The sequence below is a fragment of the Argiope bruennichi genome, chromosome 7 (genome assembly GCF_947563725.1).
Source record: "Argiope bruennichi chromosome 7, qqArgBrue1.1, whole genome shotgun sequence".
Classification (NCBI taxonomy): domain Eukaryota; kingdom Metazoa; phylum Arthropoda; class Arachnida; order Araneae; family Araneidae; genus Argiope; species Argiope bruennichi.
Window position 1 is genome coordinate 51,910,843 of NC_079157.1, and position 25,177 is coordinate 51,936,019.

Sequence of the window (25,177 nt, forward strand, 5' to 3'; positions counted from 1 at the left end):
TTAAAAAAAAACATGCATTAAAAATACTACATTACATAATTATAAATCTTTTTTTTTAATGGAACACATTGTCTTATTTTAAATGGATTGTTCCCAATGGGAAAAAAAATAGTTTCACTTAACGAATGTTTTACATCACAAGTAAAATTCGGGAATTAATGATATGCTCACTAAGCAAAGTTACACTGTAAGTTTTTTTTCCCCCTATTCATTCACTCCTGCAGTAAAAGGAATTATAAATACCAATTTAACTTAACTCAACTGAGATTTTTATTTAGAGGTATTTGAGCCATTTTTTGGCTAAACTGCACCAGAATGAATTTATATTAGACCTATATATTAACAACATTATAGTTAAATACAATATTATTAAATGACAAGGCAATTAAGTAATAATAAATTTGACACAAAAAATATCTTTATTAACAAAATACCTTTAATTACTTTCATTTTCAAAGACAATATTAAAATATATTAATTCAGTACAAAAAATATATAAAGCTATTATAACAGTATACATAATAAAAAAGAATTGATTCTATTTTGATTCCATACATTATATATATATTTTAAAATGCTGCTGTCACAAGAAAATGCAACATTAAGACTAGTTTTAAGATTAAATATTTATAGTCTCAAAAATGCAAGCTTAAAATGGAAAAACTTTCTTTCTTAGTGAAACTTTTATTAATATATATATATATATATATATATATATATATATATATATATATAAATGTAAAGATATTAACAAATACAGTTATAGTACTTTCACAAATTAACTAAAATTTAATATTATAACAATTTTTAAATATTAATTCAAATGCTACAACAGTTTTATATATGATCCCCAATATGCAACAAACTATTTACAATGTGTGAAATTGTTTAGTTAAAACAACACTTATAAACTTTGTTCAAATGCAAAAATATTTATATTTCTTGTGCGATTGCATTTATCTGAGTTGATATGTTATAGTGAAAAGAAATCAAACCCATTCCACAAAGCTACTGTGTTCACAACAACATTTGTGCAAATCTGGCAATATCTGTGAAAGAGAAAAAAATCTTTTATTACATTGCAATGCATATTTATAAATTTAAAAATTTTTATACATGAAAGATAGAAATTTCTGCAACATTATATAATAAATGGTGTAAAATGTAGAATTAAAATATAATCAATTTTCTACAACAATTTTATGAGTCACCCCTCTCTATTACAATAAAGTTAATGATTTTCAGCAGTTTGTATTAAAAAAAAAACTTATTTCACATTGACTACATTCAACTGTTTTTAAGAGTTACAAATCTTATTTTGTTTTTAACAATCAATTATTTTCCTACTGTTCACCCCCTTCCTTCTCACATTTTAGTTCATCCCTTAGTATATTTTTTTACTGTGAATACAGATTTTTAAAAATTTGCTTTTTATCCCATTCCAAAAAAAATTAAAATATTTTTAAAAATTAAGCAATACATTTCCTTTATGTATAATGGTTTGCAGACATAAATTAACCTATCTTTTAAAGTATGGAAAATTCAAGACCGTAAGATTAAATATTCATTATAAAAAAACTATATTATTGCAGTAATTACAGATTATTGATAATATAGTGAATATGAATGGAAATTAATTATCTTACAACTTTTAGGTATTAATATTATACAGTAACAATCCATGTAACTTTTTCCTCCTCCCTCTAAAGTTTGTATGCAAATTCTATTAAAAATTTAAACCCACAAATTTATGAATAATTTAAGATCAAGCACACATTTAAATGTCAACTTATTTCATGTCAACTTATTTGAAATACACAAAATACAATATGAACGGACATATTCTTAAAGAATTAAAGTGGTCTTCAATTAAAATCTTGATGATGTATCATTCACAATAAAAATTTATATTATCATTAATAGCTTAGAAAAATTGCATAATTATAAAAATCTATGAGTTTTTTTTAACTATATGAATTTTTGAATATATGAATTTTTGTAAATTGTATGAAAATTGTAAATTGAATGAAATTTTATAAATGCTAGAAAAAAATATAAGACATTAATGCCCCATTATAAAATAAATAAAAAGTAAATTTGAAAAAAAAACAATACCACTTTAATATATCATACTTCAAATATAGTAGGCCTCTGTTTCTTTGTAGGTATCAAGCACTGCTTGGCAATTTTATATAGGGCAACAGCATTTTGTGCATTCCATATAACTTTTTGATCAAGCATTGTCAATATATCATCACAGCCTTCCATATGAGTTATCTAATTAAGAAAGGCATAATAAATTTCAAGGTAAAATCCAATGTACATTCTAAATTATATGGTTCCATATTTCATTGACGAAAAAATTAGTTATTGATTTACAACCACTGAATTTCAAGTTACAGGCACTTTTTACCATGAAGGATAAGTGTTAAAAGAGAAATAAGTATACTCACTAAATCTCTATCTTCCCTTCTAGTATCATATGGAGGAAGACCAGTCAATATTTCTAGTAAAACCACTCCAAAACTAAATGTGTCTAATTTAACTGAAACATCACCACAAAAAGCTTCTCTAGCCATATAAACAGATGTTCCATACACATTCTCAGTGATGGCCATAGTTGAAGTTGTACTGCTACCTCCAATACGAACAAGGCCAAAATCTCCTATTTTGGGAACATAATTCCTATCCAACAAAATATTGGCACTGAAATATAAAAAAAAATAAATTTATAATAAGAAAATACATCAAACACAGTTTAAAAAAAACCTTAAATTTAATTAAATAACAACATACAATGTTTTTAAAAGGTTGACTTATTTGCATTCAAAATACACACAAAAAAAATCTTCAGTAATCTTTTTGTTTTAGTGTTGTTGTTCCCTTTTTTTTTTATGACATTTAAGACAAAATAAAGAATCGTTTAGAATTTGCGACATTTAGAATTTTTATGATCTATAAGCATCTTGCCAAGCTACACAAATATATCATATATTTTCGTGTTAAGGTGAGATTTTTTTAAATGTTTTCTAAAATTCAGGGGTCAGCTTACATATGATTCTGCTAATTTCAAAAAAGAGAAGGATATCATTAGCTGGGTATAAATGATAAATTACCAAATCTTACCAAATATAACACTTTTGTTCTTATAGTTTATATTTCAAAAGTTTAAGAAAAAGTTTTAAAAATAAAATGAGTTATTCCTTTTACAAAAATTATTTGTTTTATTTTCAAAGTTGTTTATTATTACTGGATCAGATGACAGATTTTAGAGAAATGCTGAGGCAGCCACTCTATTGTTAGAAATTTAAGCAAACATAATCACCTGTAGTTTGAAATTTTTCATATAAGAATTTCTCTTCCCACTCATGATGACTTTGGAACATGATGTGCATGATGACTTATGCACAGACTTATCAATTTATATTTGGAGATATGCAGTAATAAAAATTGACACTGTGTGGTAATACTGATAGCAACGGCAAAATGTTGATTTCAAGACACTTAAGCAAGATCAAGACCAGAATTTAATTTTAAAAATATAAAAACAGAACAAATTAAAATAATAGAACTTTTTGTCTCCAATTTTTGCAAATTTAAAATTAGAAGCATTTAATTTTTCTAAGAAATTTTTAAAAAGTATATTAAGTTCTGCTTAAAATGTTTATGTTTCTATAGCACTGGTAAATGTTGATGGATGATGAAAAATGTTGATTTCAAAACACTTAAGCAAGATCAATATCAGAATTTAATTTTAAAAATATACAAAGGAAACAAATTAAAAGAATAGAATATTTTTTGTCTACAATTTTTGCAAATTTGAAATTAAGAAATACTTAATTTGCTAAGAAATTTTGGAAAAGTATACTGCATTACAGTAAGTATACTGAAACGTATTTGAAAAGTATTCTGCTTAAAAGTAAATTAGAACAGTTTGTTCTTGCAGCTTAAATTTAACTTATTAGTAATGGAGTTTTGCTAGCATCCTTATCCAGATAAAATTTTTAAATCTGATTAGCTCCTGCTAAATTTAAAAATTAGCTTTTGATACTACAAAATTATATATATATATCACATCTAGACATAATTTATAGCCTAAGTGCATTTACTACAATAAAAATAACTCCTAAATACAATACAATTATTTATATATCTATTTGAAAAGAGAAAGTTTAGTGATATCCTATAAAAAATATTCATACTTTTATTATGTTTTAACTTAGTAATTATATCAACTAACAGAATTCTATTTTCAATAATTAACATTCTATTATTTTAAAAGTTTACTTATTATTACAATGTTAGTAGTAAAAATTTTAATTATACTAAATCTGAATAATTATGGGAAAAAAATGTCAGAACTTTTAAGGAAGACTACTAAAAATAATAACATACAGTAACAGCAGAATTCTGTTAAAATCAAAAACATTTTTTCTCAGATAGAAAATAATTATATCCCAGTAAAAATCCAGAATGAAATAATATAGAAACAACAGATATATAACTGATTTGCTGATTTTGTACGAAATTAGCACAAATAATAAATTCAGAAGAGAACATATTTTTGTCCTTTTTGATATTAACATTTGAAAATAAATACTTTAAAAGCAGATTACATGCAAGAAATTCTACCTTTTTACATCTCGATGCACCATTGGAGTTTCACAAAATGTATGCAAATAGTTAAGACCAAGAGCAGAAGAATATGCAATTTGTAAACGTGTTAGAGAAGGCAGTGGTGGTGAATGTCCCTTTAATACAGGAAAAAAAAGACATAAGGAAAATACAAAATAAGTAGAAAAGGAAATTAAATTCTAAAATTCAAGTAATATTATATATATAAAGAAGTGGAAGTGAAATTAATGCTAAACATAATATTCGATACATTTAAATCACCAATTCTAATTAATTACATCTGCATTTAACTACAAAAATAAAATGCTACTTTTTAAAAAACTATAGCTAACACATTATATAATGAAGAAACAGACTGCATAACTGTGTCTCTTTTTTTATTTCAATTTTTTATCTATGGAAATTTTAAAAGGGGAAAATTTTTTTCACTAACTCAGAACTGATGAGATTTTCAATAAAATGTTTAATCAAATACTTGCACATCCAACTGAAGCCTTACTATAAATAGCAATAGATTAAAGTAGGACCAAGTAGCATAATTATGAGACAAATGTTTTAATTATTGGTTTATTTAATTTTACTTTTTTAACTTAAACAACCTGTTACTGGTTCATTTTATTTTTATATTAGTAACCCTATGAAAAAATATAACCTTTTATTAAATAATAAAATCTTTGAAAAATTATGTATTATACTATGCATTAACAAGAAAATAATAAACTTCAAACAAACATGACATTAAATATTATTTTCCAGACTAACAAATGGAATATAATATAAACAAATTAAATAAATAATACATATTTCACTACATATATTTTTAAAATAATTTATTTATTTTTTTAGCAATTTACTTGTCTTAATAATTCAATGTCAAATAAAAAAATATATAAATACCTAGTAAATCTAGTAAGATATCTATTATGAAAATAAAACAAAAAAAAAAGGGGAAGAAGAAAAAAAGAAGAAGACACATTTCTACTTTTAACATATTCACTATTATGGATTTCCACACTTAGTATGTTTTTTTTAATATATATATATATATTCGTTTCCTCTAAATTAAACGGGACTTGTTTAAGATTTTTTTATGCAAGATTATAGACCATAGTATGCCAAGAACACAAAACTTTTTACCAAATTCAAATAATATGAACAGCATTAAAAACAAAATCAAACAACCCTTATGTATTTAAAAGAATATCAAAATAATATGACTTAAAGCAACTACTGGTTGCAGAAACTAATTTGCAGAAAGACAAATAACAAAATTTCAACATTAGATTTAAAACCTGAAACAATCTAGACAATAAAAAAGTGTGTGTATGTATGCATTTAGAGTCATGAAATTTGGCATACAAGTAGTTAGCATGATCCTCAATGAACTTCAAAAACCAAATGTTAAAATTCAATGCAACATTTAAACAAATATTTTGTATATTTTAAATGATATTTTGAGTACATTTGTCTATCACATAGTTTTGAATCAATGCAGGGAATTATCAGTGCAACACAAAATGCTTTTTAAAAATTCATTTTGTACTACTAATATAATTTAATGAATTTAGAAAAAAAATCTGAAAACAGAAACTTTGCCTCAAAAATTTTAAGCACTAAAATAAAAAAAAATTGTATATGATAATATAATTGTGTTATCCTTTATAAATTTTTGAGAGAATCATTCAAATAAGCCTCTTTAATTTTAAACAAGAACAATCAAATTATCTTTTTTTTTCATTGATTTTTCAATAAATTGCTTTTCTGACAAATACAATTTTTTTTTTTGCTGATTGTAGCAAAAAAAAAAAAAAAAAAAAAAAAAATGCAGATCAGCAAGGAGAAACTTTAATTCTTCACAAATTTTGCAAAGAGCATTATTATGATATTAAGAATCATGACAATTTTATTATTTTAAACTATAATAGCATCATTTGAGCAAAATTTTTAATCTTATTGTTTTTCCTTTTTTAAACACATTTTTATTTCAGTTCAGTTTTTATCATCTGTATTTTATTAATATGCTTGATACAAAGAAAAATAAATATGAAAAAGCAATATCATTTTTTACTTCGTTTTTATAACTTCATTTTCTGTTAGTGTGATTTTAATTCTGCAAATATTCATCTTGTCACAGGTGTTAACTTCTTAAGTATTAATCTAATTGATTAAATTAGTTTGAAGGCATTTTTTAAAAAAAGGACAAATTAAACATTTATTAGATATTAAAAACATATTCTTAACTTAATATTATATTATTCATAATATACATTTCTTGACTTGCAATGAACTTGAATGTGATTTTTTGGTTCTAAAACATTTGGTTGTAGCCACTCCACTATATGTATTCTCTCTCTAATAATGATAACTATAAAACTATCTTGCTTTTGTCAGTTACATAAAATATGACTACAGTGGGTCAACTTGATCTTCCAATTTTATTCAATTGAATCAAATATTAACTATAATAATGAAAAATAAAACAAATATAAAATTAAATATGAATATATAAAAGAAATGTAAACTACATAAAACCTCTATAATGCTATAATTATATACTGCTCCCTTGGGCTGTTGCCTTTTGGAATCAACATTAAAATTGACAATGGTATCATCATCATCTTCATCCCAACTTTTCTAAGTTTTTAATTGGCTGACTTGAATTATAGTGGCATAAAAATGGCTATAGCTAGCTCTGAGTTGTGATCTTATACATGTATATCGCTAGGAAATATTTCTGTGGAAGTATTTCTTGGTCCTTAATATCATTGATTGTTTTTTTTATTATTATTATTATTAACCTGTTATCTTAGAATTTCTTCTTACTACTACGATTCACCTTTTAACAAAGATAATATGCCAATGAATAACTTCAAAATTTCATCTTTAAATCTAAGTGCATATCCATTAAGAATTTCAAAAGGCTTTTTTATTCACAGTTTATTCTATTTTATTGTCCCAATCTTTTTTATCAGTATTTTAAATTGATGTTAGAATGGCAAATAATATTCTATGTATTCTCTCGGACATTCCATTTTCTTGTGGATGGGATGCAGAGCTCAATGTGCACCAGATTCCAATTTCCATGCAGAACTTTTAAAACTCATGTAAAGTGAAAGAGGAATTTTGCTCTGATATAATACAATTCATTAACTCAAAATCTTCAAAATTTATTATTGATTCAATCAATGTCTCTCACAGGGTAAAGGTATATAGGTACTTATTAATTAATGGTGAAGGATTGGCGATAATACGATCTTTCTCTTGTAAACTTCGCATAAACAGATTCTTGTTTCTTTCTCCTAAGAAGCATGCTTTTGGTTGACTATATTTGGTGAGTTTTGGCTCTTTCACTATTAATTAATAAGTACCAATACATAAATCTAGTTATATTATCAATAATGATAAGTAATTATTTCTTTTGTTACATAGGGACCAAGGAAACAAGATTTATAATAGCAAATGGTCTCTGGCCTGGCAAGATAGAGAAGACTTTACCTCAAGTACCTATACCTAAGTACCTATATCAGACAAATATATCACTTCATACAAGGAAATTAATATAGTTATACGGTATTGAACACATTTTTGTCTAGAGCACAATATCTCATAAGGCCATGAAACTTTATAACAATGCTTTTACTCATACTTTCCAGTATGAAGAATAGAAGTCTTTTTTTCACATCCTCATTAATGATACAAAATAGTCTATTTCCTTTTAAAACATAATTCTAAACTTTTTAATTTTATTTTTCGGTTTTGTTTTAAATATCTTTTTTGAGAATTAATATTAGTTCCTTCAAATTAATATCTATATGCTGCATCATAAGAACTTCATCTTCGACACTCAATGTGAGACAAACCTATTTCAAAGTATTTAACCTATCCAAAAAATTTAAAACAGGAGTTCTACTGCTTGCATCAAATTATGTAATTCTTTGGCTTCATTTTCATACTGCCAACATTAAGATTGGTAACTGAATTTGTATGCTTACTGTTGTCTATGTTCTTCAATTTCTTCTTGCCACTTTCATTCAACACTTTTTTTTATTTCATTTATTATTGTGTTCAGTCATACCTTGGTAAATTCTTCATTGTACACTTTGCTGGCCAAAATCATCTTTTTTCAAATCGCTCATTATATGAATGTCTAATATCTTTTCCCAGTTCTTCAGTCAATATTTTTAAATAACATTTTTTTACTTTACTAAAAATAGACATTTTTATACTTATTGAAATATTTCTTTATTAGATAAAACTTCTAAACAGATGATTTAGTATTGGAACTATAAAGCAAACGTTTTTTTATATATAAATTTTCTAATACATTTTTTTAATGAGCTTAACTGATGAATATATTTGAATTTTAAATAAGAGAAAGATGAAAATCTTTTTGCAATAAAACTGAATGATACAGTTTCTATATTACATCAATCAATAAATGTAATGTATCTTGATATTTAAACTTGTTTACCTTGCTTACTTGTAAATAGTCAGATGTAGTTTGAATAAAGGCTTCAAAAATATCCCCCTTCTGTTGATTTCTTGTATTCTTAACTAATTAATTAAATTATTCATAAAACATCTTTAAAAAAAGGACAAAACTAAAAATTCTTTATATACCTGTAGCATAATGTATTTGTAATTTTATGTACACATTGTAACGTGCATTCCACATTATTATTTTTTTTATTCAAAAACAATTGGCTGTTGCCATTCTACTATATACATTGTATTTATCTAAACAATAAATATAAAACTATCTTGTTTTTCCCAATTGCAAATAAAATATAATCACAAAGGTGACATCATGTTGGTTCTGCTAGTATATTATGGAATTTTCAAAAATAAAAAGATGAACAAAGGAACCACTCTCAAATAATATTGATAATGTAATAGTTGTTTTTGGAAGTAATTCAAACATTTTTTTATAGCAAATGTATCAGAAAATGAAAAATTATTATGCAAAATAACAATTCATTACACTACACCACTTACATTCCCATTTTTAGAGCAAAAAAGCTCCCTCCTAGTTTGGATGGAAATGAATTTTACTTTTTAAAATAAAAAAGACAAATAACAAAGAAAGAAAGAAAAAGAACAAAATGGAAGATATATACAAAAACATATAAAAATAGATAAATGATACAAAAAGCAAAATAATAAAAAAAAAACTACATTAATAAATATAAAAAATATAATTTTTTAAAAAATTCAAAAATATGAGCTAGAAGAAAATTTGTTCAATGCCTTCATCAAAGAGAAGATTGTTTTCATGACACATGAAATGCAATAAAAGTCAGAATCTGGCTCTTGATACATGATTTTTGATAATATTTTTAAGCCATTGCAGTTTATTTTATGTTGAAGGAGTCTGCAATGAAGACCTAATAGTATTTTTTATCAAAGTGATAAATATGTGTTAATTAAATTCTGTGTAATGGATTTGCAGGACAATAATGCTACTGTTCAATTATTCAAAAAAAGAGTAGTTTAAATCAGTTTAATGGTAAGCAGTTTATTCAGAGTCTGGAAACTCCATTGAATTTGTTGTTTAAGAAAAGATTGCTTTTGAAATATTTCTAAAAGGAAACAAAAAAAGGGTATCTTCATGAAAATATAATATGGTATAGAATTAAAATTAATGCAAAAGAATGAAAATAAAAGGCAATACAATATTTGATATAAAAATAGTTGTTATATTTTAGAACAAACTACAATAAATATAAAACAATGTAGCTAATTTTCACATTTTAAACAAATAAGAAAAATGACTTTTTAATGTGAGGACAACCTGAGAAAGTAGAGAACACTGTGGGTACACAAAATAAATTATCCATTAATTTTTAAATGATTTTTTTTTACTTTTATGTATGCATATATTTGAATAATATAATTTCTTTGTCTACCAAATTTGAGTGCTTTGATTCTCCCAGCTTGTAAGATAGTTTATTCATACTTCTATCCTTGATCAAACTTGAGATAATCCTAGAATTATTTTTTTTAAATAATGTTTCAAATATTCATAAACTGACCGAAAATTATCTTATATTGCAAAGTGCACCTTTCAAGCCAATATTAATTGTATCAATTTATTCAATAAAATCAAAATTTGTCTTTGCTTTAGAGGATAATAAAATTACAAATTTTATAAAATATTTTTAAAAATAATTGATTTGAATTGTATCAACTTTGTTACTTTTTAAGAAATTATAGAGGTTTAATTAATTTATCATCACATCTCTCAAAACAATTTCTCAAAATTGAAAATAATAATAAAAAAAATTGCATGAGATCTAATATAAGTGAAGGTTGATTTACACTTAAAGCATTTCATCTACAATATTTGAATTTTAAAAATACTATTATATGATAATATTATCAATAAATTTGCTACAAAATATGTAAGAAAATAAAATAAAAACCACATAATATAATCTTATGCAAGTAGTTGCAGACCAAGTTATATTTTACAAATTTATAAAGCAATTATTTCAATTATTTGCTTTTTTTAAAACAATTTTTGTGACTGAAGTGTTAAACTTATAAAAAATAATTTAATTATTTATCATTTTCATGTATTATAATTATTTACATACTTCATATATAAAGTTCTTATTGCGCTGATTACTACAATGTAATGAATAATAAAATGCCATAAATAATTTTGTTGCTTAAAATTTGCTACAGGGGCTCACAAATCAATTTTGCAGCAGTCCACAGTCGTTAAGCTGCCCTAATCGTAAAAAACAAGCGAAAATAGTCATTTCATCATGAGACAAAACCATTTTTATTAGCTTAATACTTGCAATAGCAATGTATTTATTTATACAAACTGTTATGATGTTTTAGAAGCAATAAATGCTCTAGTATAAACTTTAACTAATAAGAACATGATAAATATTAACATTTTTCAATCAGGCCAAAATCTATTTTCATTCTTAATTTTCAGGCTTCTTAGACAAAAATATACAAGAGCAGAAGTTTATGTTTTCATTATTAAAGACTTAAAAACTTTCAAAACTAGAGCTATTAACCCAAATATTTGCATTACTTACAAACATAATTTTGAAAAAACATTCTTTAAAATATATACAAATCAATAAAAAGCAACTTAAATAACACTTAAGGAAAAATAACATCCATCTGAAGTAAGAATATTCTTAACTTTTTTTTATCTTAACATAATTTATTAATATAAATTTAATTAAAATTATCTTTTTATACAGAATTTTAAAATTATCTTATCCGATTTTCTCATAATTAACTAAGAAATCAAGTAAGAAAAAAAAGGAATAAATATTACTTACAACACATCCTAATCTATCTTGTAATGATCCATTAAGCATATATTCATAAATTAAACAACATTTAGGACCATCAACTGAACATCCTAAAAGAGATAATAAGTTTTCATGCTTGCACCTATAAAAAATATGATATTTGTAAGAATTTTTTTTTAACTGAAAATAATAATTTGTTTAAATGCAAATCTTCATTGCAGTCAATAACAATAACAAACCAAACAAAAAAACGACTCTTTAACTCCTAAATAAAACAATAAAACAACTCCTAAATTTTTCATTTCAGATTAAGGTGAAACCCTTCAGTAAGCATGATTCTTTGAATAAGTGAGTATTTTTCTAACATCTAAACTAATATAAAAACATGTTAACAAGTTAAACACACATGATGTCAGCTCTAGAATTCTTATCTAAAAATACTCACATATTAGAAACACAATCCTCCATTTCTTTCTAATCATCAAATATATCCATAAAGCAATAAAATAAATAAATATTTATTAAATAATAAATATCAGTCACACGATGATAAATAGCAAAGTTAATTCCATTTCATTATGGATAAAAGAGAATGAAAACAGAGTTCAAAAGGAAAAGCATGTAAAAAGACAATCAGTGTACTATAATGACATTTAGTAGACCTTATGTGGCTCAACTATATTAATCCTAACATTCTTTATAAATGAAATACAAATCTTATCCATAAATAAATGTAACACATTAAATATATAATTAATAACTGAATAAAGTAATTTCAATAATTATTTATGATAAATCTGAATTACCTAACTAAAATGCTCAATTCTGTAAAAAATTGTTTATCAATGGGTTCTTTCAGTAGTTTCACAGCAATTGTGATGCCAGAAATATTTGCTCGATAAACAGATCCATAAGCACCTTCACCTATTTTATGACCGCCTTCTTCTGCTCGTATATTACAGAAATTTCTTGTGCTCTTGGCAAGATCAGAAAAACGAAACTGTGTCAGTTCACTCAAATCAATTCCTTGCAAATGTTCATTAATTAAGTCTATTGCATCAGCAGTTTCTTGGTTTTCAGCGACTGAATGCAACACTGTTTCAAGCTTTTCTGATACAGCCTCTTGCTCTTCTAAGCTTTCATCAGAAACTGGAAAGAAAAATTATATACTTTTAAAAATAAAGTATTATTTGAATCTGAAAAATTGATTATAACATATAATTTATAATACAAACAAGCAGATATGAAAAAAAATTGAATAATTTTGAAATATTCATACTGTTTTAGTAGTTTTCTTTTAATATAAATAATTTTAAAAAATCAGTTTTATTTTTTGTCCTGTTTTGAATCACATCCTCATTATTTTCTTTTCCAACAGCAAATCATTTTCATAAAATAGTTTTCTATAATTATGGCAATTCAAATCAACAGATAGAAAATATACTGGAAAGCAATGTGGATTATTAATTTAATAGTTCTGAATATGAATGTATTTAAATACAATCAATACATTTAAACTTATAGAGTATTGATATTTTAAAACTGAATATCTTGAATAATAAATTCTATATTTTAAATTAAATTTATTTAATTTCATGCTGTTTTTTAATGAGCTTCAAAAATACATATTATCATATGCATCATGATACTGCAAATGTATGGCATTCTATATATTGTCAAATTAAATTTTTATTGACCTTTTCACATAATTATAATAAATAAGTAGGAGCATTTCAGTATTATAATTGGTGATTCACAAACTTGATCAAATCATCATTTATATAAATGTACCTGCTTAAGAATAAATTTCATTGAGTGTCAAATGTAGCATTTAATAGTAATGTGGTAATGAAAATTTGAAGAGAGGGGTGCTGGCTTAAATATAATCATATCATCAAGTTTTGTTCAAAATTAGAATATTACTCCAAAATACTTCTCAGGTCAAATCAAAATACTATATTAATCAAACAAGCATCCTGCTTTTCAATTGCAGATCCATCCAACAATTTCATTAAATAGACTGACTATTTCAGATTCATCTGAAACTCAGTATGAATGACAGCCTGATTATCACTTCATTATTGTTTTTTTAAATAATGCTAATATTAATAATGAAAATAATGATAATAGCCTATAATAAACACACACAAAAAAAACCACTTTACTTAATCAATTTTTTTTTATTTCAAGCTTTTAAAAATAAAGGATTTATGAAAAAAATTAGAACACATGCTAGAATTGCTTGCTTACAGAAATCACAGTCAGTTTGTTTAATTTTAAATAATTTACATGCATTTTATTTAAAATTATAATAGGCAGGTTAATAATAAGATTTTTAAAACAAATATAATTTATGTAATAAACAGGATAAATTATGACCAAATAGTTGCTTCATATGTAAATAATTATCTAATGCTGTTTTCAAAAGCAATATCAACTTTCTTCAACAATTAATATTTTTACACATTTTATAACAGAGTAAACAGAAATTTTTTTCCCAAATGTATGAATACTAATTACATTTCACCCTTTAAAAATATGAATAAATCAAAGTACAACTGAAAGTGCTAAAGTAATAATGCATCCAAATTAATCAATTTCCTTAAATATATCTAAGTTTATAAAATGCTTTAAAATTAATAATTTATAGAATAACAAAGATTTTCATACTTCAGATATTTAAAAAAGAAATGCACTATGATTTTTGATTATTTAGGCATATTTTTTATTATCCATATTATGAGAAAGAATATTATGCAAATGTAAAATAGATGCAAATGTTAAAGACATGAAGTGTCTAATAATTGCTAATTCCTGATAAAATATTTTTTTAATTAATATCTTGTATAAAATGTATTTACTTTTCAAAAGTTCACTCTGAACAAAGTGTGCAGCCCGTAATAAATTGGCTTCTTTAAGTCCAGCTAACAAATCTCCAAGATTTGGTTGTTTGCGCCCATATGTGCTCCATTGTTCTAAAAATGCCTCAGCTGGTCTTGAATCTGAATCTAAAATGCTAATAAAAGATGTTTACAGTAAATGAATATAATATAATAGAAACTAATATTTTAATATTAATAAATCTCTTTTTAAAAAAAATGAGTAACTAAAAAAAGTCAATAGTTAAATGAGACAAATATTTAATTACTGAAAATATTTAAATAATTTTGAGATAAAATACTGATAATATCTAATTTATGAACACAGCAGGCTTGAAAATGATCCAATGGCAAGCATAGCCTAAACAGGCAAAATGAATACAGAATAATATAATAAAATAGTATAATGTAATAGTAAGATTCAAACAATTGATCTGTTCCAAATACAGTTATTTTGCATATTCTTATAATCTGAATACAGAGATTGTCATTACCACTTGTGATGATATATCAATGTTTAAATGTCATATTGCTTGGCATATTATACAAGATTAGAGTCAAATACATAATTCATATGTAAAGTAATATTTTAATTGAAATCAATTATCTCTATCTTGTGTGATTATCAAAAAAACAATGCCAACTACAATCTTTTTAAATTTTTGTTTTGGTTTTCATAGACAGAACAAATGCAGAAAAAACAGGATTTTCAAATTTGTTTATTGACTGGTACCATTACTGTATCACTAAATAATTAGGATTACACTTCTTTTGTTTAACTAATCTTATCTTTACTCTAATCACTTAACTGACCATTTTACTCTCCAGTCTTGTTCAATCACTGTTGTGACAGATAATTTTGAATGCTAATAAGGTAAAAACAAATAGTCATCAAGGAAAGGCTGTAAACCTAATCTACTAATAAAGTTAACCCTTTAAAGAGCCATTTTTTTTTTTTTTGGTCTTATTATATTAAAATATTTTTAGGCTTGAAATTAGAATAAGAAAAAGGATTCATTTAGCTTATTAGATAAATTTAATTTGATTAATTAATAATTAAGTAACAAATCAAGACATTTTGTGTGAGATAAAGAACTAAAGCATCTAAATTTCTGTCTTTCTAAAAAAATTTATCAGAACTTATGCCAACCTACATAAATTCATACAAAGATTGATAAATTTGGTGGGAAGCATACTTCCCATGGCCCTAGAAAAGGTTAAATGAGGAGAAAGCATTTTAATGTTTTTTACTCAAAATTATTACTATAAGTGAATATTCTTTTTTTTTTTTTTTGTTTTTTTTTTTTGCTATTAATATAAAGGTTAAGCACAAGGTGTTAGTTAAATTAATAAAAATAAAAGAGCATCAATTAATTACAAAAGCAATGCTTTAATGGCTCATTATATGCAATAATAATGAGCCTTTAAAGCATAATTAATAACTTTGTCAGTTCCTCAAATATACACCTGATTTCTAACAATCTTATAAGTCAAATACCCATACTTAAGCATGAAATTATCTTATATGCATAATTCAAATATGTAACAAACAAAAGCATGGTGTAAATGAAATGAATAGAAAGTCAGATTTTCACAGCAAAGATACCAATATCTTCTGCAACCTTTAATGTTTAAAAAAAAAAAATCCAAAATAACAAAAGTTTCTACCTTAGAAAAATCTGAGACATAACTAAGTCTCAGGATTATTTCCATTGTATAAAATTATGACAGACTTTAAGAATCAAAGTAAACTGAAATATTTCATACATCCTAGTAGATTTAACGCCAAAAAATATTTTTAATAAAACCAAAATGATTTTATTTTTGATTCTACAAAATTTTGGTTATTTAAATGGCAAATGAGAGGATGGCAAATGTGGTCCCATAATCTATTAACCTATGTAATTGAAATGATTATTAAAAAAATGTCTATTACTCTATATCTTCAGCAGTAAACATATCCATATCTTGATTATCAGGATTTCTTAAAACAGCAGCTAAATCTTTCCAGCTATGATTTACAGTCAAGATCATAGTTAATTTATTTCTATCTCGTAGGCGGAGATCTCGTACTTTTGTGGTTAATTTTAAATCCATTCTGTACAGTAAATTAATTTTAATAATTAGAAGAGATCCTTTAATTGAAACTTCGATTTCTTTTGCCTAACATTTATTAATGCAATTAATAAAATGATTACAATTCTGAACTTCTACTCTTTTCCAAAAATATTTAATTTAATAATTAACTACCCAAACATTATTTTCATTCTTTAGATTTATAGCTCACAGCTATTTAAAAAAAACCGAAACTTTGCTTCCTTAGTTTACTTTCTTTTTTCTGTCAACAGACAGACAGCTGCAAATCAGTTCAGTTCAAAAGATTTTTTAAAAAATTCATTTAGTTAGCTAATGAAATTTAAAATTTAAATTGGTAAAGTATAACAGAAAATTATTCTATCCTATTTGCCTATGATTTTAATATCACCTTTAGATTTTTTTCGTTTCCTTTTTCTATTCTATACAATTATTGATAAGTTCTTGAAATGGACCAATACAAAAGTGTTGAAGACAATACAGTGTCAACATCTAAATGGTATTTTAATCATTCAGTTACAGCACTTAGCATAAGTTAATTGAAAATCATATTAAACTGAATAAGCATATATATATATATATATATATATATATATATATATATATATATATATATATATATATATATATATATATATATATATATATATATATATATATATATATATATATATATATATATATATATATTATAAAACATGCAGCAGAAAGAAATGAATTTGGTAAGTTTCCATTTTAATGCATATATCTCCACTTTTCTAAGTATTTAAAATTAATTTAATTTTATAAAAGTAAAATCTTTAGTCAGATCAAAATTGAGAATAATTAATGGATAAATTGGATATAATTAATGGATAAATTGGATGTAATTAATGGATAAATTGGATATAATTAATGAATAATAGGATCAAACTGATAATCCACTTATTTGATCAAGCCGAATAAGAGTGTTCAATAAAATTTGTTTGATGTGTCATTTATCTACCAAATTTACAACAATATCAGTTTGGTCAGGAAATCTCCCAATACTTCAAGAAAACTTTGCTTATCCATAAACCAAAGAAATTGTAAATTTGTTTGATTCACATTTTACTAATTTCAGACAATGTTTTCCAAAAAAAAAATATATATATATGGTTTAGAATAAATAATATATTTATAGAAAGAATATTTGATAAAAATATTTATATCCAACATAATTATTCAATTGTTGAATTCTATTTGTGAATCTAATTTTTTCAAAAAGTAATTTGTTATGTTAATTTAATTTTGTTATGAGTTTCTGTTGTTTAAAATTTAATTTTGTTATGAGTTTCAAATGAGGGAAGAATACTGAAACAATAACAAATTAATGTAAAGAAGAAAAACATGTCAAATTCATTTCTATAAATTAAAATAAATAAATATTCACCTCATATACCATAAGTATTTATTGCCCTGTGGCATTAATACTGGATAATAATAATACATAATGGAAATCTTGTAAATATCTTTTGCTATTAGGATATATTAAACGCAAACATGCGTTCATATTCATTAATATTAACTACCTAATGAGTATTTAAATCGCAAAAAATAGACATAATCATAATCATTATTCTCAAAAATAATGATAAATAATTTAATAATAATATTTCGTCTGAGATTATTTATTAAAAATCTCAGACCAAACTTATAAAAATATTTGTAGTTGTTATATATTAAATTCTATATATTTTCGATTTAATATTATTATTGTAATTCTGATAATATGTCTCTTTAGATATGATTTTATGAAACAATAAATAAGAAAATGGGGAATCGTTTGTGAAATTATTAATGATTTAATTATTAACCAAAATCAAAGAGCTCTATCGCCTAAGCCCTAGCATATATGGCTTGAAATGAAACTTTTTATAAAAAATAAATATTTATAAAGTTCATCTTAATTTCAAATATATATACTTTTATGTGAGTTTTATTATATGTTAATCACCTCAACCAGATATATTGGTTTTTATTTAATTCCAGTTAAAACGTTTATATATATTTTCATATCTATAATTCTACCAAATTTTCAGAAGCATTAAAGCTTAATCATAACAGTCGTACATGTGTTCTTTTCATTGTGCATGTGAATCTTTCTAAAGAAGACCAGTCCAATAATATCAAAGAGATATTAAAAACTTAGATGTGGATTCACTTTTCTACTAAAGTACACCCAAGCAGCAAAGAGAAGTCGCTAAACGATTGGCCAAGCATCGCATCCATCTGATATACGCCGCCCATATTTTGCCAATGTCACCTTTGCATTGGCGCGACATCGGATTCTGACCATATTTTTTTCTGTCGCCTCTGAAGATCGCTTTTTCATCGGGGCGAACTCCTACGGCGACTTAGTGAAAAAGACCGGCTCAAAGCAATCGGCCCATAGTCGCCTCGATGTCGGGAAAGTTGCTTTTCCTAGGTGGCGCTATGCGAACATATTTTAGAAATTTCCCGTGAATCACCTGGCGTGTATTGGATTTTGAAATTCAACCAGCAACGCATACTGTCATTTCAAGAAACTTGGTAAGTGTAAAGTTTTTATTATTATATATTTGTAAATAATATATTATTTATTCTAAATAGTGAATAAAAAAGATTATTTTTGTTGAAGCCGTTCGAACTCGTTGCTTAACATGGAGTTGCACGTGATATTATTAGCGTTAGGCGTAAGCTACGATTATCATTTCTTTTCTTGTTTGTATTCTTTTCAAGTGATTTTATTTCTTATCTTTTTTTGTGTGTGTGTTCTTAAATTATTGCAGATATTTTTCCATTTCATTTACAATGCCTTTCCTTTTGTTAACAACAATTTCTAATGAAAAAAGTTTTTAAAAAATATTAAATTGCGTTCTTATGTTTTGGTTTTGCAATAACATTTGTGTTATTATTTTTATTTCGACATAAGGCTAAAAAAATAGATTAGCAGAATATATTTATTGTAAATTTCAAAAAAAAAAAAAAAAAAATCTTTAAAACTTGCAATTATGTAGTTATATTTGAATACTCTTATGTGAATAGTTTATAAATATTTCACCTTTCATAAAATAGTAACATAAATTTTACACCCATTAGTTTATATTATTTTTCTCTATTGTCCTAAACATTATTATAATATTTGCCTATATAGTTCATTATCAGATTGAAAACATTATTAAGCTTATGAAGTTCTATAAGACTTTTACTCCTTAATTACATATCTCCAATTGTCAACAAATATTTTATTTGTACTTTTAAAAGAAATGAAAGCTCAATCATTATTCTAATTAAGGAATATGTTTTTTAGGTTCATCAAATCTGCAAAAAGAAGAGTGAACTTGAAGAAAAAGTATATGTATAATTCTTTATATGTATTACCAGCAAAATATGAAATCCAGTATTCTATAGAATGCCCAAGCATTGTATATAATGCCTAAAACAAGCCAGTAATGTATGAAACAATTTGTATTTCATACATTTTCTAAGCATTCTATAGAATGCCAAATGACAACCTGGCAAAGTATGAAATACATCTCTCATTTAATAAAATAAAAATTTTGTGCAACCTTTGTTTCAAAACTGAAAATGCAATTAAAGATAAAATACATTTTAAAATTGATCTATAAATATAAACAAAAAAAAATTTCTCACTATTTGTTTGGAAACTACTGTGCAAGTTTCTATTCCTGACTTCAAAAAAGAGCAAAATATTGGAAGTTACAATTAATGTGACGGAATATGGTTTCTACCAACTTGGAACATCAGAAGGAAATTTAAAACAATTATATGCGAGACAATTATATGTCCCAATTCACTTTATATCCTAAGAACTTGTTTAGAATTGAAGTTATTCCAAATCACAAAATTTCTCTCTGGTCAGTTGCAATTACTCAGATCAGTGGAAGCAATCAAGGATTTATCAGATGTATGTGTTAAAGTGCCAAAATATGTAATGTCTTTTCGTGAAAAATGTAGTAAAACTTCAAAATGTTGTAATGTGATAGGCTTGAATGACAAGTAGGTAGATTTTAATTTCTGATTTTTTTATCTGAAAACTTATTTGCCTTAATTAGAAAGGCATAAATTTTGTTTTGTACAAATTTTATTTTTCTATATAATTTGAATAAATTTTTTTTAATGGCAACCTCATTATTTTTGCAGACTGACAATTCAAGTGATTTTAATTCTATTTAGCTTAGTTAATTTCCCTTTTCATTTACAATTTTTCTATGAAAGAAGTTTAATAAAATATTAAATAACATTTTTATATTTTGGTATTGAAATAACATTTGTGTAATTATTTTTATTTTGACATGAGGCTAAAAAAAGTTTAGCAGAATGTATTTATTTTAAACTTTCTTTAAAATTTGAGATTATGCAGGCTCTTTTGAGTACTCTTATATGAATAATTTCAAATTATTTCACATTTCATAAAACAGTAACATAAATTTTACTCCCATTAGTTTGAGTTTTTTTTTCTTCTTTATTATCCTAAACATTATTATAAAGTTTGCTTACACAGTCCAGTATCAGAACAAAAATATTATGCTTATGAAGTTCTATAATACTTTCGCTTGTTAATTACTCATCTCCAATTGTCAACAAATGTTTTATTTGTACTTTTAAATGAAGCGGAATCTCAATTACTATTATAATTGTTTTCTAGGTTCATCAAATGTAATCAAAAAGGAAAAATGAAATGTATAAATAAATGTATAATTCTCTTTATATGTAGCTGAAGATTCAGTTATACATATATATAATATTTATATAAATGTGTGTGGATTTTTAGAAATTTCAAACTCTTCAAGTATTACATAATAAATAAAGTTTAAATAAATTTTTTATAAATGACTTTGTGTCAGTATTATTTATTCTTGTAAATTATAAATCATAGTTTCAGGATTTTGCTTGGGTGTATAAATCATTACAGAAAATTCAGTAAAAAATTTCAAGTAAATTATTATTTTACTTTGTATTTCTAAAATATTATTTAATGAAGGTCTTTGTAAATAAATTGTTTTGCATAGTTGTTTTTCTTTTCTCCTAAAAATAAAGAGGGGAAAATAATAATTAAAAAAATATTTATCTAAAGAAATTTTGTATAATTGAAAGTAGTGTTTACATTTTTAGGTATGGAGTTTTTGTGAAATATTCAGAGTTAATCATAGATCAAATTTGGTTCTTGTGCCATGAAACAAAACCAAACTAATAGATTTAAAAAAATTAGAAATTTGAAGTAAATTGTTAATTTGTGCTTGTAAAATGTTATCAATTGGACATTAGCTAACACTAACATTGTAATGAGGTATAAAATTTCTACACTATAAAGTAACTTTGTAAGTTAATAATAAATAAGATTTCGTATAAGTGAAAGAAGTGTTGTATTTTTGTGCATGGAATTTTTGTGAAACATATTTTTCAAATATTCAGAGTTAATCATAGATAAAATTTGGTTCTTGTGCCATGAAACAAAACCAAACTAATAGATTTAAAAAAATTAGAAATTTGAAGTAAATTGTTAATTTGTGCTTGTAAAATGTCATCAATTGGACATTAGCTAACACTAACATTTGTAATGAGGTATAAAATTTCTACACTATAAAGTAACTTTGTAAGTTAATAATAAATAAGATTTCGCATAAGTGAAAGAAGTGTTGTATTTTTGTGCATGGAATTTTTGTGAAACATATTTTTCAAATATTCAGAGTTAATCATAGATCAAATTTGGTTATTTTGCCACAAATCTAAACCTCACTAAACATAAATTATGAAAATATTAGAAATTTGAAGTAAGTTATTAAATAAGAAGTAAGTTTGTGCTTGTAAATTGTTGTTTATTGAATATTAGCTAACACTAACATTTATAATGAGGTTTAAAATTAATGCAATATGAAGTAACTCTGTAAATTAATAGTAAATAAAATTTCCTATAATGGGAAGAAGTGTTCCATGTTTGGGTATGGAATTTTTGTGAAATATTCAGTGTTAATCATTAATTAAATTTGGTTCTTGTGCTACAAAACCAAACAACTAAATATAGATCAAGAAAATATTAGAAATTTGAAGTAAATTATTAATTTGTGCTTGTAAAATATTGTATGTTGGACATCAACTGACACTAACATTTATAATGTGTAAAATTTCCACAACTTGAAGTAACTTTGCATGTTAATAGTAAATATAAGGAATTTTGTAGAATTGAAAGAAGTGCTGCATTTTTGTGTATGGAATTTTTGAGAAATATTCAGTGTTAATCAAAGATAAAATTTAATTCTTGTGCCATAAAACCAAACTAATCATAGATAATAAAAAAAATATTAGAAATTTGAAGTAAATTATTATTTTGTGCTTGTAAAATGTTATCTATTGGACATTAGCTAACACTAAAATTTATAATGAGGTATAAAATTTCTTCATGAAGTAATTTTGTAAAGTCAATAGTAAATAGAATCAATAAAATTGAAAGAAGCATTACATTTTTGTATATGGAATTTTTATGAAACATATTTGTGAAATATTCGGGGTTTAACATAGATCAAATTTGGTTATTTTGCTAAGAATCTAAACCTCACTAAACATAAATTATGAAAATATTAGAAATTTGAAGTAACTTAATAATTTGTGCTTGTAAAATATTTTCTATTGAAGAAACATATAATAGGAATTATATAATTTAGTGTTTTAAACTATTTTTAATCAATGCATTAAATTTTAGGGTGTTAAAATAGGAATTTGTGTTTTATTCATTATTCTTTAGGAATTATTTGTTGATTACTCACATTAAGCAATATAAAAGAGTGTATAGTAAAAAAAAATATTTTTTTAATAAGAATTATATATTTTTCTATTTCGAATGTAAAATAGCTTTTAAAAACAGATGATATAGGCAATATATGTAATACACCTACTTTTAAATTTCTAATATCAGTTAAAATCATTCTGATTAATTATGTAATTGAAACTATGATTATGTTAACATTTCTTCCCATGCATTAAACAATGAAAATAAACAGGAAATATCAATGAAGGAAATAAATCTTATATGTAGATAGATGTTCAGGGGATCAAATTTAAAATTATTTCAGATAATTTTAACATTTGTTTATTTTTTTAAAGAGCAGTAAAAAAATGTCATTTAAACATTTTATAGGGTAAGGTTGTGGTAAAATCTATGCTATAATAATAGTTAAAAAAAGTTGGAAGAATTATTAGAATGACATTTTCCATGAATTTTTATCAAAAGCAAGTATTTTATGGAATTTTAAATTTATCAAAATAAATAACAAACACTATTATTAATAGGTAAAAAAGAAAAGTAAACTATACAAAATTTTGAAAGTATGATAGCTTTAAATATTATGACACTAGTTTCTAGAGTTTGAGAAAATTGAATAACCATTAAACTAATATTTCAATTTGACACCAGCAAGTGTTCAGAAATAAATTGCCTATTGATTGGCATTTGGTTGCCCATTGCTAAAATACATGGGGAAATGATTGGCATTTGGTTGCCCATTGCTAAAATACATGGGGAAATGATTGGTATTGGGTCGCCGATTGTTAAAACACATGGGGAAATGATTGGTATTGGGTCGCCGATTGTTAAAACACATGGGGAAATGATTGGTATTGGGTCGCCGATTGTTAAAACACATGGGGAAATGATTGGTATTGGGTCGCCGATTGTTAAAACACATGGGGAAATGATTGGTATTGGGTCGCCGATTGTTAAAACACATCGGGAAATGATTGGTATTGGGTCGCCCATTGATAAAACAGGTCGCGAAATGCTTGGTATAACGTCGCCCGTGATAATAACAAGTCGCCAAAGGATCGGCAAATTCGTCGAAAACAAGTCGGGGCGGCCATCGCGCGGCGAACCGCCGGGGGACATGACCAATGTCGGGGCGAGATCGCCTCCGATCTCGCCCCAATCTCGCTCGTTCCGTGGGGCGATGCTTGGCCAATGGTTGGCCAACGATCTTTTGCTGCTTGGGCACGGTATTGTAACTTCACTTTTTTTTTTTTTTTATCTATCTCGTAAACCATACAAATTCTTACCAAAACCTTATTCGTTAACTTTCAACTACGGAAAAAAATCACACAGTTTAATATTTGATAAAGAGATAAAAAATAATTTGAATTTCTGGGTAACGGTACAACTTATTGTTGGAATTTAGGCGAAAAATATTTTTTTTTTTAATCATCAAAATTTTTGGAAAATTTGCACAATTATAAAATAGGTATCAATAAAAAACACTATTTTTTAAATTTTGAAACGGT

The 25,177-nt window shown here is 24.7% G+C and overlaps 1 protein-coding gene across 1 annotated transcript; it reads right to left on the bottom strand.

Moving 5' to 3' along the window:
- Positions 1 to 808: 808 nt before the first annotated feature.
- LOC129975273 (interleukin-1 receptor-associated kinase 4-like) lies at positions 809 to 17,138 on the bottom strand. The gene is made up of 8 exons (XM_056088327.1): positions 16,731 to 17,138; positions 14,777 to 14,931; positions 12,722 to 13,064; positions 11,943 to 12,057; positions 4,633 to 4,751; positions 2,454 to 2,706; positions 2,134 to 2,277; positions 809 to 1,049 (listed from the first exon to the last, which is right to left on the bottom strand). Exons 1-8 carry the CDS (start codon positions 16,889 to 16,891, stop codon positions 990 to 992), a joined length of 1,350 nt encoding a protein of 449 aa, XP_055944302.1. The 5' UTR covers positions 16,892 to 17,138; the 3' UTR covers positions 809 to 989.
- Positions 17,139 to 25,177: the final 8,039 nt, after the last annotated feature.